The 15,562-nt window shown below is 56.9% G+C and overlaps 1 protein-coding gene across 1 annotated transcript in view; it reads left to right on the top strand.

Annotated features, from left to right (window-relative positions):
* The first annotated feature begins 5,551 nt into the window (after positions 1–5,551).
* Positions 5,552–15,562, top strand: part of LOC142494762 (dihydrodiol dehydrogenase 3-like) — a 79,946-nt gene continuing 69,935 nt past the window's right edge. The window contains exon 1 of the mRNA XM_075599201.1: positions 5,552–5,644. Within this exon, the coding sequence (XP_075455316.1) occupies positions 5,552–5,644 (93 nt within the window). The remainder of the gene's footprint in view (positions 5,645–15,562) is intronic.

The raw sequence follows: 15,562 nt of genomic DNA, 5'->3' as shown, positions 1-15,562 counted from the left end.
TCGCAACTTTTACTTAAATGTTTTCTTGTTATTGGAATACTGAAAAAAAACATTACAATGCAATCTGTTTATTTTAATATTTTCAACAAAATGAGCCTGGGGCAGGGGTTTAAGTACAGGCCTGGGGGGGGGGGGGATTAAATACAGGCCTGGTGGGGGATTAAATACAGGCCTGAGGGGGATTAAGTCTGGGTGGGTTAAGTATGGGCCTGGGGGGGGGGCGAGTTTCAGGCCCGGCACTTGCTCCGGTATTTATCCTGCTCCTGTGTTGATATAATCCTGCTCCGGCATTGCCCATTATTTACCTGTACAGATTCGGTCTTACACCTGCTCCAGTCCTGCTCTGGTATTATTTCCGCTCCTGTCCAGATCTGGTTCTGCACATAGTCCAGTCCTGCTCTGCTATTATTTCTGTCCCTGTCCAGTTTGTCAGGCCCTGCGGTATCCAGACTCACAACCTTGGCGCAGGGTAGCAGCTCTGGTCGTGAGCTAAACCAGATGCTGGATAACTCTGTTGTCTCAGTATATTTCTGAGCTCTTGCTAATACCTGCAGATGGTCAAAGCTGTTTCTACTCATGGTTTCTACTCATATTAATCCTGCTCCTGTCTTTACATAATCCTGCTCTGGTATTAGTCCTGCTCATGTTTTGATATAATCCTGCTCCAGTATTGGTTATTCACCTCAACAGATTCGGTCTTACACCTACTCCGGTTTTACTCTGGTATTATTTCTGCTCCTGTCCAGATCTGGTTCTGCAACTACTCCACTCCTGGTCTGCTATTGGTCCTATCCCTGTCCAGCTTGTCAGGCCCTGCTGTATCCAAACTCATAACCTTAGCACGCAGGGTAGAAGCTCTGCTAGTAAGATAACCCAGCTGCTGAATAGCTCTGTTATCTCAGTATGCCCCTCGCTCTACCCCCCTCGCTCCTCTCGCTCTCCCCCCTCGCTCCTCTCGCTCTCCCTCCCTCGCTCCTCTCGCTCTCCCCCCTCGCTCTCCCCCCCTCGCTCCTCTCGCTCTCCCCCCTCGCTCCTCTCGCTCTCCCCCTCACTCCTTTCACTTTCCCCCCCCACCCCCCTCGCTCCCCTCCCCCTCACTCCTCTCACTCTCCCCACTCGCACTCGCTCCTCTCACTCCCCCTCGCTCCTCTCTATCTTCCCCCTCGCTCCTCACTCTCTCCCCCCCTCGCTCCTCTCTATCTTCCCCCTCGCTCCTCACTCTCTCCCCCCCTCGCTCCTCTCTCTCTTCCCCCCCTCGCTCCTCTCTCTCTCCCCCCCCTCGCTCCTCTCTCTCTCCCCCCCTCGCTCCTCTCTCTCTTCCCCCCTCACTCCTCTCTCTTCCCCCCAATGCTCCTCTCACTCTCCTCCTTTCCCTCGCTCCTCTCACTCTCCTCCCTTCTCTTGCTACTCTCACTCTCCTCCCTTCCCTCACTCCTCTCACTCTCCTCCCTCCCCCTCTCACTCTACTCCCTCCCCCTCTCGCTCCTCTCTCTCCTCCCTCCCGCACCTCTCACTCTCCTCCCTCCCCCTCTCACTCTCCTCCCTCTCTCGCTCCTCTCTCTCCTCCCTCCCGCTCCTCTCATTCTCCCCCCTCCTGCTCCTCTCATTCTCCCTCGTCCCGCTCCTCTCACTCTCCCCCCTCGCTCTTCTCACTCTCCCCCTTGCTCCTCTCACTCTCCCCTCCATGCACCTCTCACTCTCCCCCCCGCTCCTCTCACTCTCCCCCTCACGCCTCTCACTATCACCCCTTCGCTCCTCACTCTCCCCCCTCGCTCCTCACTCTCCCCCCTTCGCTCCTCACTCTCCCCGCTTCTCTCACTCTCCCCCCGCTTCTCTTACTCTCCCCTCATCGCACCTCTCACTCTCCCCCCTCGCTCCTCTCACTCTCCCCCCCTCGCTCCTCTCACTCTCCCCCCCTCGCTCCTCTCACTCTCCTACCCCTCACTCCTCCCCCCTCGCTCCTCTCGCTCTCCCCCTCCCCCCTCGCTCCTCTCCCCCCTAGCTGCTCTCACTCTCCCCACTCGCACTCTCCCCCCTCGCTCCTCTCACTCCCCCCTCGCTCCTCTCTATCTTCCCCCTCGCTCCTCACTCTCTTCCCCCCCTCGCTCCTCTCTATCTTCCCCCTCACTCCTCACTCTCTTCCCCCCTCGCTCCTCTCTCTCTTCCCCCCTCACTCCTCTCTCTTCCCCCTCGCTCCTTTCTCTTCCCCCCATGCTCCTCTCACTCTCCTCCCTTCCCTCGCTTCTCTCACTCTCCTCCCTTCCCTCGCTCCTCTCTCTTCTCCCTCCCGCTCTTCTCATTCTCCCCCCCGCTCCTCTCATTCTCCCCCCCGCTCCTCTCATTCTCCCCACCGCTCCTCTCATTTTCCCCCCTCCCTCCCGCTCCTCTCATTTTCCCCCCTCCCTCCCGCTCCTCTCAATCTCCCCCCTCCCGCTCCTCTCATTCTCCCCCCTCCCTCCCGCTCCTCTCCCCTCCCTCCCGCTCCTCTCCCCTCCCTCCCGCTCCTCTCCCCTCCCGCTCGCTCCTCTCATTCTCTTCCCTCCCTCCCGCTCCTCTCCCCTCCCTCCCATTCCTCTCCCCTCCCTCCCATTCCTCTCATTCTCTCCCCTCCTGCTCCTCTCATTCTCCCCCCTCCCGCTCCTCTCACTCTTCCCCCTTCCCTCTCTCGCTCCTCCCACTCTTCCCCCTTCGCTCCTCTTACTCTCCCCCGTCGCTCCTCTCATTCTCCCCCCTCCCTCCCGCTCCTCTCATTCTCCCCCCTCCCTCCCGCTCCTCTCATTCTCCCCCCTCCCTCCCGCTCCTCTCCCCTCCCTCCCGCTCCTCTCCCCTCCCCCTCGCGCCTCTCATTCTCTTCCCTCCCTCCCGCTCCTCTCCCCTCCCTCCCATTCCTCTCATTCTCTCCCCTCCCGCTCCTCTCATTCTCCCCCCTCCCGCTCCTCTCATTCTCCCCCCCCCCGCTCCTCTCATTCTCCCCCCCCCGCTCCTCTCATTCTCCCCCCCGCTCCTCTCATTCTCCCCCCCGCTCCTCTCATTCTCCCCCCCGCTCCTCTCATTCTCCCCCCCCGCTCCTCTCATTCTCCCCCCCCGCTCCTCTCATTCTCCCCCCGCTCATCTCATTCTCCCCCCCCCCGCTCATTTCATTCTCCCCCCTCCCTCCCGCTCCTCTCATTCTCCCCCCTCCCGCTCCTCTCATTCTCCTCCCTCCCGCTCCTCTCATTCTCCACCCTCCCGCTCCTCTCACTCTTCCCCCTCTCGCTCCTCCCACTCTTCCCCCGTCGCTCCTCTTACTCTCCCCCCTCGCTCCTCTCACTCTCCCTCCCCCTTCCTCGCTCCTCTCACTCTCCCTCCCCCTTCCTCGCTCCTCTCACTCTCCCTCGCTCCACTAACTCTCCCCCGCCCCCCCCCCCCCCCCAGAAACATGCACCTAATTATTCCATCCCGAATGTATGGGTTCCAAACTATTGTGTGATACCTTCTATTTACCACTAGGTGGCGCCAGTGTCTTATTTTGATAAATTATGCAATGTACCTTTTCAATATCTGCAACATACTGCACAATAGCTAGAGCACATACAGTACAGTATAGGGGCTGCCAATCCATCATCCAGTTCATGTTAAAAACACATTGGAAAAGTTTAGGACAACTGCTCTTCTAAACCAATTTAACCCTTTCGCTACCAGATGGATCGGAAACGCAGCAAACCGGTTAATTTGTGCTGCATTTAAAACAGGGTTAGAACTGATCGATGAAAAAGAAATGACCTGTTGATCTGCCCCTTTTAAGTCACAGTCATCTTGAATGATTTAAACCTGTTTATATGCTCCTAGTTTAGAGACAAATGCATACAGCTATAACACAGCCTTCCTATGCCGTATACTGCATACTTCCTATATCCTATATTCATAGTTCAGCACTATTATGTCTCACGCTGCATCCCTTAGGCCTCGGGTATAGTACAGGCACACGCATGACATCACGCGCGTCTGTTCTAGAAGCGGTCCGTGGCCTGCAGGATTGCGTGACGGGGAGGCGTGGTGAGGGTGTGATGTCACGTGCGCGGTTCAGCCAATGAGGGCGACGTGCGACAAAATCAAACAAAATTGTCTCGCAAACTATCGTCCGCCTCGTCGCTCACGTGCCAGCGCCCTCTATGGCCGTGCGCATTGCCTTACAGCATTTTGTTTTAGTCGCTCATACTATGAACGCGGGCTTAGGCCTCGTCCAGGGTGGGTAGAGGCGCGCTGGCACTCCAGCCCTGTGCCCTGCTCGGCCGTGCTTTTCCTGGCCGGCTAGGTGCGCACGCGTGTGGGGGCGTGGCCTCTACGTTACGGAGCTGGTTCGCCCTCATTGGGCGAACTGCTCACGTGACGGCGCTTGCGAGCGGCAAATTCAAATTTGCTCGCTCGGCAAGCAGCTGAGCGTCGAGCAGGCGCGCCCGCCCGCTCACGCAGGCCACAGGCATTGTTGCAACGTTTCCACTGTAATCCACTAATTAGCCCCTGAGGAAGACTTTACAGTGGAAACACGTGTTGGGTGATATCAGTGACCACTAAAGGAGCCCTTGTTGATGACATCTGGAGTGGAGGACAACTTTAATCAGCCCAGTACCTGCTGTGACGGCCGTGGAGCGGATGCTGTGTGCTGTGAATATTTTGTCTGACCCTGTGACCCAGTGTGGTCTGAATGCTCTCAAACAAAGGTACTTATGTAAGTGGAATACTTTGTGTTTTTAACATTAAAAACAGTACTATACTATTTTGCTTTTCCCCTCTTTTTGTATATGGAATTTCCCCCTCTCTATGTGGATCTGGAGTACCTGTCTGGAGACATAAGTTGGTAACTTTGAATAACCACAACGCTCTGATTTCACGTTAAACACGTATGCAAATTTTATAGAACTTCCAGCATTGAAGCTAATTTGCTGAAGTAGACAATATTGCACTATTTGGTGTTTTTACTCTCTCTTACATGTCCTGATGTGATTTGTGCACCTTTTTCTCCTTCGTTTGCTGATTGAATTTGGTTTGAATTCTACGTCAGGAGCTGCACTCATTAAGGATAGTATATCATCTGTGTTACCTTTGATTTGTTGTGATATTATTTGCGCTTGATTTTTCCTTGCACATATATACCTTTACATGCATGCATTGGGGCGGTGTTTCTCTTCGTCTTCTTATTGTTCTGTAAATGTCACAGTTTATAGACTAGCTGAGCATGATATCACAACCAATTTGTTTAGGTATATGTCGATATTTAAAAGGGCAGGCACATATTTCACAACATGGGAAACGTGGATCACTCCCCCTTCTTATAGGGACCCACCCCCTGCCCTATATAACAGGCAGCACCCCTTTCAGTGCTGCTACTGGGATTGTGCTATAGAAATGGAACCCTGCCCTGTTATCCAGCTAAATGGTGGGAACAAGATCCCTGTGATCGAATTGGGCACCTATGCACCTGAACATGTTGAAGCCGAAGGGATTAGTAATGAGTAATGTGTGTGGCGGAGCTGTCAGCACACCGGCACACAGGTGGCACACCGGCAGCGCCATGGCCCGCAGCTACAATGACGAGTTACAGTTCCTGGACAAGATCCACAAGAACTGCTGGAGGATCCGCAAGGGATTGGTGCCCAACATGAAGGTGCTGAGCATGTGCTCCCATTACACATACACACACTATATATATCTTACTATATATTTCTCAAACCACTGTATGTCTGTCTGCCCTGTGTCCCTAGCGGCAATTGCTTTGGCCCGTCACTCCGCCTCCCTTGGCCCACCCGCCCTCGCACACCTCTCATTGGCAGGTGTGCTCTAACAGTGTCTCAAACACACCCCTGTGCCCCCCACACCGCAAACCCACGCCTCCCCGCCGCCTACACCTCACCTCCCACACCCGGCGCTCTCACCTCCCACACCCGGCGCTCTCACCTCCCACACCCGGCACTCTCACCTCCCACACCCGGCGCTCTCACCTTCCACACCCGGCGCTCTCACCTCCCACACCCGGCACTCTCACCTCCCACACCCGGCGCTCTCACCTCCCACACCCGGCACTCTCACCTCCCACACCCGGCACTCTCACCTCCCACACCCGGCACTCTCACCTCCCACACCCGGCGCTCTCACCTCCCACACCCGGCGCTCTCACTTCCCCCGGCGCTCTCACCTCCCACACCCAGCGCTCTCACACCCGGCGCTCTCACCTCCCACACCCGGCACTCTCACCTCCCACACCCGGCGCTCTCACACCTGGCACTCTCACACCCGGCGCTCTCACCTCCCAAACCTGGCGCTCTCACACCCGGCGCTCCCACACCCGGCGCTCTCACCTCCCACACCCGGCACTCTCACCTCCCACACCCGGCACTCTCACCTCCCACACCCGGCACTCTCACCTCCCACACCCGGCACTCTCACCTCCCACACCCGGCGCTCTCACTTCCCCCGGCACCCTCACCTCCCACACCCAGCGCTCTCACACCCGGCGCTCTCACCTCCCACACCCGGCACTCTCACCTCCCACACCCGGCGCTCTCACACCCGGCACTCTCACACCCGGCGCTCTCACCTCCCACACCCAGCGCTCTCACACCCGGCGCTCTCACCTCCCACACCCGGCACTCTCACCTCCCACACCCGGCGCTCTCACACCCGGCACTCTCACACCCGGCGCTCTCACCTCCCAAACCTGGCGCTCTCACACCCGGCGCTCCCACACCCGGCGCTCTCACCTCCCACACCCGGCGCTCTCACACCCGGCGCTCTCACACCCAGCGCTCTCACACCCGGTGCTCTCACCTCCCACACCCGGCGATCTCACACCCGGCGCGCTCACCTCCCACACCCGGGAGGAGGACGGCCGGTACCCGGAGGAAGAGGGGTGTGGCCGGGTGCAAGCTGAGGAAACGCAGGGGAATGGGTCCCTGACTCCCCCTCCCTGCCCCTTCTCCCCTCCCTGCCCCTTGCCCCTCCTCCCCTCCCTGCCCCTTGCCCCTCCTCCCCTCCCTGCCCCTTGCCCCCCCCTCCCCTCCCTGCCCCTTGCCCGCCCTCCCTTCCCTGCCCCTTGCCCCCCTCCCTGCCCCTTGCCGCCCCTCCCTGCCCCTTGCCCCCCCTCCCTGCCCCTTGCCCCCCTCTCCCTGCCCCTTGCCCCCCCTCCCATCCCCTCCCAGCCCCTCCCAGCCCCTTGCCCCCCTCTCCTCCCTGCCCCTTGCCCCCCCTCCCTGCCCTCCCTCCCTCCCCCTTGCCCTCCCTGCCCTCCCCATTGCCCCCCCTGCCTTCCCCCTTCCCCCCCGCCCTCCCTCCCTGCCCCTTGCCCTCCCTCCCCTCCCTCCCTGCCCTCTCTCCATGCCCCTTGCCCTCCCTCCCCTCCCTCCATGCCCCTTGCCCCCCCCTCCCCTCCCTCCCTGCCCCTTGCCCCCCTCCCCTCCCTGCCCCCTGCCCCTCCCTGCCCCCCCTCCCTCCCCTCCCCTCCCTCCCCTCCCCTCCCTCCCTGCCCTTTGCCCCCCCTCCCCTCCCTTTCCCCTCCCTGCCCTCCCTCCCCTTGCCCCCCCTCCCCTTGCCCCCCCTCCCCTCCCTCCCCTTGCCCCCCCTCCCTTCCCTCCCTGCCCCTTGCCCCCCTCCCTTCCCTCCCTGCCCCTTGCCCCCCCTCCCTGCCCTCCTCCCTCCCCACCCCTTGCACCCCCTCCCTCCCCACCCCTTGCCCCCCCTCCCCACCCCTTGCCCCCCTCCCCCCTCCTCGCCCCCCCTCCCTTCCCCCCCTCCCCTCCCTTCCCCTCCCCTCCCCTCCCTGCCCCTTCCCCCCCTCCCTCCCCTCCCTGCCCCTTGCCCCCCCTCCCTCCCCGCCCCTTGCCCCCCCTCCCTCCCCGCCCCTTGCCCCCCCTCCCTCCCCGCCCCTTGCCCCCCCTCCCTCCCCGCCCCTTGCCCCCCCTCCCTCCCCGCCCCTTGCCCCCCCTCCCTCCCCGCCCCTTGCCCCCCTCCCTCCCCTCCCTGCCCCTTGCCCCCCCTCCCTCCCTGCCCCTTGCCCCCCCTCCCTGCCCTCCCCCTTGCCCCCCCTCCCTGCCCTCCCCTCCCTCCCTGCCCCTTGCTCCCCCTGCCCTCCCTCCCCCCCTGCCCCTTGCTCCCCCTGCCCTCCCTCCCCCATGCTCCCCCCTGCCCTCCCCCTTGCCCCCCCCTGCCCTCCCCCTTGCCCCCCCTGCCCTCCCCCTCTGCCCTCCCCCTTGCCCCCCCTGCCCTCCCTCCCCTCCCTCCATGCCCCTTGCCCTCCCTCCCCTCCCTCCCTCCCTGCCCCTTGCCCCCCCTCCCTGCTCCCCCTCCCTCCCCGCCCCCCCTCCCTCCCCTCCCTGCCCCTTGCCCCCCCTCCCTGCTCCCCCTCCCTCCCCTCCCTGCCCCTTGCCCCCCCTCCCCTCCCTGCCCCTTGCCCCCCCTCCCTGCCCCTTGCCCCCCTCCCCTCCCTGCCCCTTGCCCCCCCTCCCCTCCCTGCCCCTTGCCCCCCCTCCCCTCCCTGCCCCTTGCCCCCCCTCCCTGCCCCTTGCCCCCCCTCCCCTCCCTGCCCCTTGCCCCCCCTCCCCGCCCCCCTCCCTGCCCCTTGGCCCCCCCCCTCTCTGCCCCTTGCCCCCCCCCCTCTCTGCCCCTTGGCCCCCCCCGCCCTTCCACGCCCCTTGGCCCCCCCCCCCACCCTTCCACTCCATGCCCCCTGCCCTTCCATGCCCGGGCAACGACGGGTATATCAGCTAATATATATATATATATATATATGTAGCCCCGGTAAGAAATGGGGGCTATATATCTTTCTCCTACTGGTGTAAGTCCTGTTAAGGGCAGGCCGCCAGTAGCTATTATGGGTTTCCCCAGCTTCAAGCCCTGCCAGGATTGGTGGAGGTAGGCACCTGACTCTGTGTGCTGGCCAGAGACACAGGGGAGGGGCCGGCTGACATCATGAGGGGCAGGGCTGTCTCTATTTAGTGGGCTGTTCCTGTAAGTGACGAGTTAGTTCTGTTCTGTCCTGGGAGCAGAGAGAGTGGGAGAGAACTTAGTGAGTGCTGAAGCAGAGCCTGAGCTTGGAGCATGCCAGTAAGGAGCGATTCAGCCACCTTGAGTAGAGCTGATAGTAGCATAGTGCAGTGGACCAATGCCCCTCACTCTGCAGAGGGTGAGGGGAGAGTTAGCCTCACCCTGAGGGCCTATACCTTGGGGTGGAAGGTGTGGAGTACTGCAGCTCCAGACAGCCCATCCTGAGGGTGTTCTTCTGGAGGAAGGAGGAGAAGCCTGTACCCTGCTGCTGTGTGCTGCTGCTGATCTGCTGTACAGAATAAAGAAATTGCTGCTTTTATCTAAGACTGTGTGTGAGATTGAAATCTCTCGCCCTGGGACCAGGGCTTCTCTGGGAGGGTTTCACCTTATTCATTAAGGCTCGCCAGAGATGGAGAGGTTGCACCAAGACTGCTAAGAAGATGGAGGCATATACCCCAGAAGCCTGTCCATGTTATCCCCTATACCACCGCGGGAGACTCCGGCCCTCCTGTTCCTCACAGGTATGCACCACCAACATGCATGTAGCCAACCCTCACTACACCCTAGAGGTCCAATCTGTGACCGAGGGGGGGGGGGGGGGACATGGGTTACATGTACACACACACACATAATTTAAAATGTATTAATTTGTATGTGTCTCAGCTGAATTTTACCATAAATTGTTACAGAATTTTAAATCTAATCAGTATGTCTGTGAGAGTTGATTAGGCAAACTCCAACCTTAATTGTTAGTCAAATGGCTGTGTTTTCAGTATTTAAGACATCCATCTAGGCTGTGAGTCCCATCTTAAGTGTCACATTTAAAAGTGTCTGTGGAGTTAATTTTGGAGGTGAAGATTAGAGGAAGATCTGGACTCTGCACAACAACAACTTTGCAACTATGAGAACTAGACTTGCTCTGATAAATTGTACTCTTCCTATCCCCCAGAACCTGGGAAGTCTCTCCTGCTGCATCTCACTGTGCCTCCCTATTGCTGTTTCTTTTTACTGTTTCTTCACTCCTTTGTGAATGTCTCTGTTCTCTCCAACTTCCCCACTGCACAATTATTTATACACCTCTCCCAAAACGTATTTACCCCTCAATAAAAAAACACCCACACAAATCCTCTATTCACACCCTCTATCTACTCCTTCCTGTTGCTAGGGATCTCCCCTAAGCCTGAAGCCAGACATACACACCTGATCTCACCCACGCCTCCCTGCCATCTCTTTCCCTGTAAAGTGTGTTAACCCTCTCATTTTAATACTGACTAACCTTAAAACTTGCCCCACAAATCAAGCATCCCAACAGCCTGCACTCATGGATACTGTCCCACACCCACAGTCACTCCTACCACCCACTGTGGCCAAGCACTGCCATCTACAGCACTTACTCCCTCACCTGCTGTCTCTGTAAGTTCCCCATCAAACCTCTTAGATTGTAAGCTCTCCGGGGCAGGGATTTCCTTTCCTAGTGTCTGATTTTGCTGCTCTTATTGTATTTATTATAATTCCCTGTACTGTATTCTTTGTGAAGCGCTGAGTACACTTTTGGCGCAATATAAATAAAGACATATAATACAACTCTCCTCTCACAAAATTTTTTTTGAATATCTTAAGAAGAAAAAAACCATGAAGTTTGTTTTAATGCTATCCGTTGCTTCGCAAAGGGCAAGAATATGCACACTTTTTATTAATTTGATTTTTATGGGTATATTTATAAAACTCACTAACTTTCACAAAAATGGATAGTAATTCTATAATTTAATGTATAGCCGGTCCCTCTGACCGCAAAGGATTAAACATGCTACTGTCATCAGTTCACTTTTCTCCTAGGAGTGAGGGATATGAAAGGGTCAGTCCTTCCACAGACCTAAGTGTATTAATAGCAGTGATGTTTAGGGGGTCACATCTGAGTCATTGATTACTTTACAATAAAATAATAATACAATTTAAAAACAAATTACACTTTTTTTTTTTAAAGTGAGTGGGGACTTTGGAGGGGTCTGATTTCCTCTGGTTGCTCCCTATTGTCTGTCAGTGTGTTCGCCAAGAGTTTAAGCAGACAAAGCCCTCTCTGATAAAGGTAAGAAAACACTTGATTGACTCACATCTCCATTCAGAGGCTCAGCAGAAATGCAATTTGTAATACATTTTTCGAACAAACATATTTATTATTATTATTATTATTATTATTATGTAACCAATTAGATTCTTACTTCCTTTACAAAAGGTTGGTGTTCGACCAGCTACATGGGATTGCATCTTCATACACATGGAGTGCTAGAGGTTCAACAATGCATTGCAAGGACCAATATTAAAGCTGCAGTTCTTGCTGGCTTACCCCCCCCCCCCCCTCCCCCAACTCCAATATCTGCATCTAAGCAATCCTAACTTACCCAGTGATTAGCAAAGCTGCCGATCAATCCGTTTGCCTGTGATTGATCGGCGAAAATTGATTGATACAGGGCCATGTAATGCTCTGTTTCCTGTCTGTTTCCTCATTCATTGGTACGCATATTCATATGCGAACCAATGAAGCGTGCGCTCCCGATCCCCAGCAGGAGGAGAAGCAGCCACTCCCTTCTCATCTCCTGCTGTAAGTTGTGTGTGTCTCGCTGTCTGGGGGGGACAGAGCTCTCATGGTGGCTGCTCGTGGTGCGTTATCCCCCCTCTGCCCCGGGTCTGGCTGCCCTGGGCGGTAGGTGCGCCCGCCAGGGGTGTGTGCGCTCCCTTCCCTCCCGGTGCACCCTTACCCCTGGTTGCCCGTGTGTGGCAGGAGGGGACCAGGGCAGTGGCGGTCGTGGCTAGCTGGCCCCAGGGCGGGCATTGGGGGAGGCAGGCAGCCTCCTGCTCTGATCGCCAGCCTCTCCTCCCCCCCTACCCCCTCTACCGGCACTCGCATCCAAAGCTGCGCCTCTTACACGTGTGTGTGTGTGTGTGTGTGTGTGTGTGTGTGTGTGTGTGTGTGTGTGTGTGTGTGTGTGTGTGTGCGTGACCAGTCAGCGAGTCTGTCGGTCCCCCTCCTTCTTTTTTTTTATTAGCAGGGATGATTTGTGTCCTGTGTAGTTGTACGCGCAGGGGGGGGGGGGGCGCGTGCCTGTGACGTCACGTGCGCGGTTCGCCCTCATTAGCTGAACCGCGCACCGCTGACACAGGTAAAAGACCGCACGCCACACGCACTGGCTAAAGGCCTACACACACCTACAGCATGGCAGAACTCAGAGCCTCACCAGACATCACGCAGGAAAGCGATCTCTCAGACACAGAGACCGCCGCGCAACTGCAACAGGCGCAGGCAGGCGCAAGGCCCAAACGGACAGTCACACTTGCACAAAAGGCTCGTGAAAAATATGAGACTGACATTGAAGCGCATCGCGCTAAATTAGAGTTGGCCTGGAACACTACCATACTTGGGATACGCAATGTCGCCGCCGCTGGCAATTCTGTACAACAGCTCGAGCAGGCAATAACTCAATTAAAGATAGACCACTTATGCTACCAAGGGCTGTCGGAGGCATACGTCACTTACCTGGCCAGGGCTAATACCGGCGAAAGCCTGCATGAAAGGGACTTACAGCATGACATTGACTTGACACGTGACAGCCGCGTGCGAACCGCCATCGCAGACGCCCAAAGTGAGAGAAAAGAGCTCCTCCTGGAGACCGCATCGCAGCGCTCAAACACATCCAGGCACTCATCAAGGTCAGCAAGATCAGCGCAATTTAATGCGTCCAGCGCAAGCACCAACGCTACCAAGGCGCGAGCCACCGCAGAGGCTGCACGTGCCAGGGCCGAATATAGTCGCAGAGAGGCAGCCATAAGAGCAGGAAGAGCGCGCATAGAAGAGGAAGAACAGACAGCCGCTGCTAATGCCACTGCCACCGCCACTGCTGCCGCTAACGCCGCCATTGCTGCCGCTAACGCCGCCACTGCTACCGCCGCCACTGCTACCGCCGCCACGGCCGCTACTGCCGCAGCCACTGCGCGTAGGAAAGCCGAATTTGATGCGGAACTAGAGGCACTTAATCAAGAGAAGGAAGCCGCTGCCGCCATAGCCCAAGCCGAAGTCCTAGAAGCAGCCGCGCAACAGGATGGCGGGGAGCAACCGTACAGACGGATAGCCTCAGAGGATCCAGCCCAACGCACTGAAGACTACGTAAGGAGCCTCTTCAGTGTAAATGCCAGCGCACCATCTCAACACGGAGGGAGTGACTCTACAGACACCGAAGACTTGCTAGGTCCACGAGGAGAAGACACTGCTCCGTCAATGGTACATGCTGCCTGGGATAGCCACAGCCGCAACAGTGATCCACACGCCAGCGCGCACACGGATGCACTACAACGGGCTCTCCATCCAGGTACACACACATGGGAAAACACAGCCCCTCACACCGACCAGCAGTCATCACGCGTCCACGCCAAGGAAGAGGCGACCGCACGGACCCTCCCAGCAACTACCTCAGAACGGGACAAACACGCCGATGCCTCAGGCCTGACCGACATAGCCAAGAACATGATCCGGCATGACCTTGTGCAAGCAGGGCTCATCAGCTTCGACGACCGCCCTGAGAACTACCGGACGTGGAAGTTCACGTTCAAAGACGCAATCCACAGCTTGGACTTCTCAGCAAGGGAAGAGCTCAACCTGCTATTCAAGTTCCTGGGGAACGAATCCAGGGAGCACGCGAAGAGACTTCGGGCGGCAAACGTGCACCAACCCCAAGTAGGTCTTGACCTAGTGTGGGAAAGGCTAGAAAAGGCCCCGAAGCAGTCGTGGATTCGCTCTTCAAAAGAGTCGACAGCTTCCCCAAGATCACAACTAAAGACTACTCGAAGTTACGAGAGCTCGGGGACCTGCTGCAAGAACTGGAGTTCGCAAGGAAAGACCATTCCTTAATAGGTCTCAACGTCCTAGACTCAGCTCGTGGAGTGAGACCCATCCTGGAGAAGCTACCCTTCAACCTCCAAGAAAGATGGATTTCACAAGGTTCCAAATACAAAAGGGAGAAGCAAGTCGTCTACCCCCCATTCTCAGTTTTCTTGAGCTTCATTCGAGAAGCAGCAAGGACGAGGAACGACCCCAGCTTCATCTTAGGGGCGCAGACCACATCCAGCGCCAGTCACCCGAGGACCGAAAGGTCAGCAGCGAGATACAAGGACTCCAGAACACCCATCTCGGTCCACAGGACGGACGTGCCCCCTATGACCCACACGAGTCCCGGCCTGGCGGCTGACAGGGACAAGAAACCAAGGGACCTCAACAAAGAATGCTCTATTCACAAAAGGCCGCATCTGCTTAACAAGTGTATCGGATTTAGAATGAAACCCATAGAGGAGCGAAAGAACTTACTCAGGGAATGGGGAGCTTGTTTCAAATGTTGTGCTTCCACAACTCATTTATTCAAGGACTGCAAAGAAGCTATGAAATGCACAGAGTGCGATAGCGACAGGCACATAGCCGCTTTACACCCGGAAGCTATGAAGCCCAAATCAAGCGAAGCCCCCAACCTTTCGACAAAGCAGGGCGGGGAGGAAGAAGTGGGAGATACACCCCCCACGACGTCGGTAGCGTCCAAATGCACAGAGGTATGTGGAGAAGGAAACGACGGTAGATCTTGCTCTAAAATATGTCTGGTAGCAGTGCACCCAGAGGGACAACCCCAAAGAGCTAAAAGGATGTATGCAATCATCGACGACCAGAGCAACCGATCGCTGGTCAGGTCAGAATTCTTTGACATGTTCAACATACAAGACAGTGCTTCTCCTTACACTCTCAGAACGTGCGCAGGGCGAATGGAGACTACAGGGAGAAGAGTGAATGGCTACACCATATGCTCAATAGATTGCAAAGTGAACATGCCCCTTCCCACACATCGAGTGCAATCACATGGCAGAAGATAGGAGTGAGATCCCCACACCAGACGTGGCGCGACACCATCCCCATCTAAAGCTATTGCCGATCGTATCCCACCACTAGACGAAGGCACCCAGATCATGCTGCTACTTGGCAGGGACATCATGAGAGTACACAAGATCCGTGAACAGCGAAACGGGGACCATAACAGCCCAAGCGCTCAAAGGCTCGATCTAGGATGGGTGGTAGTGGGAGAAGTATGCATAGACAGGATACGAGGACCCGACAACGTAGACGCCCTATGAACAAATGGTCGTACATCCCACTTCAAACCCTGTCCGAACCACTTCCAGGTCCACGAGAAGCTTGAGACCAAAAGGAACTATGGAGATGCACTTGTGACAGGAAAATACTCTGATGACCTAGGGCGTACAACCCAACCAGAACAATGGCACCACGTGCCCACAGATCAAAATCCCGCAGATCACGCCACCAGATCAGTACCCGCATCTCAACTGCAGAACACGTCGTGGCTCACAGGACCAACGTTTCTTGCGCAGCCCGCGGAAACGCCACCAACCCCAGTTGGCGACTTTGAACTCGTGGATCCCGAGAAGGATACGGAGATAAGGCCCCCACAAGTATCCGTGTTACTCACCAATGTATTGCACAAAAACGCATTCGGATCAC

The sequence above is a fragment of the Ascaphus truei genome, chromosome 5, assembly GCF_040206685.1.
Source record: "Ascaphus truei isolate aAscTru1 chromosome 5, aAscTru1.hap1, whole genome shotgun sequence".
Lineage (NCBI taxonomy): Eukaryota > Metazoa > Chordata > Amphibia > Anura > Ascaphidae > Ascaphus > Ascaphus truei.
The sequence above is the reverse complement of the archived record's forward strand: the minus strand, read 5'-3'. Positions and strand labels throughout refer to the sequence as shown.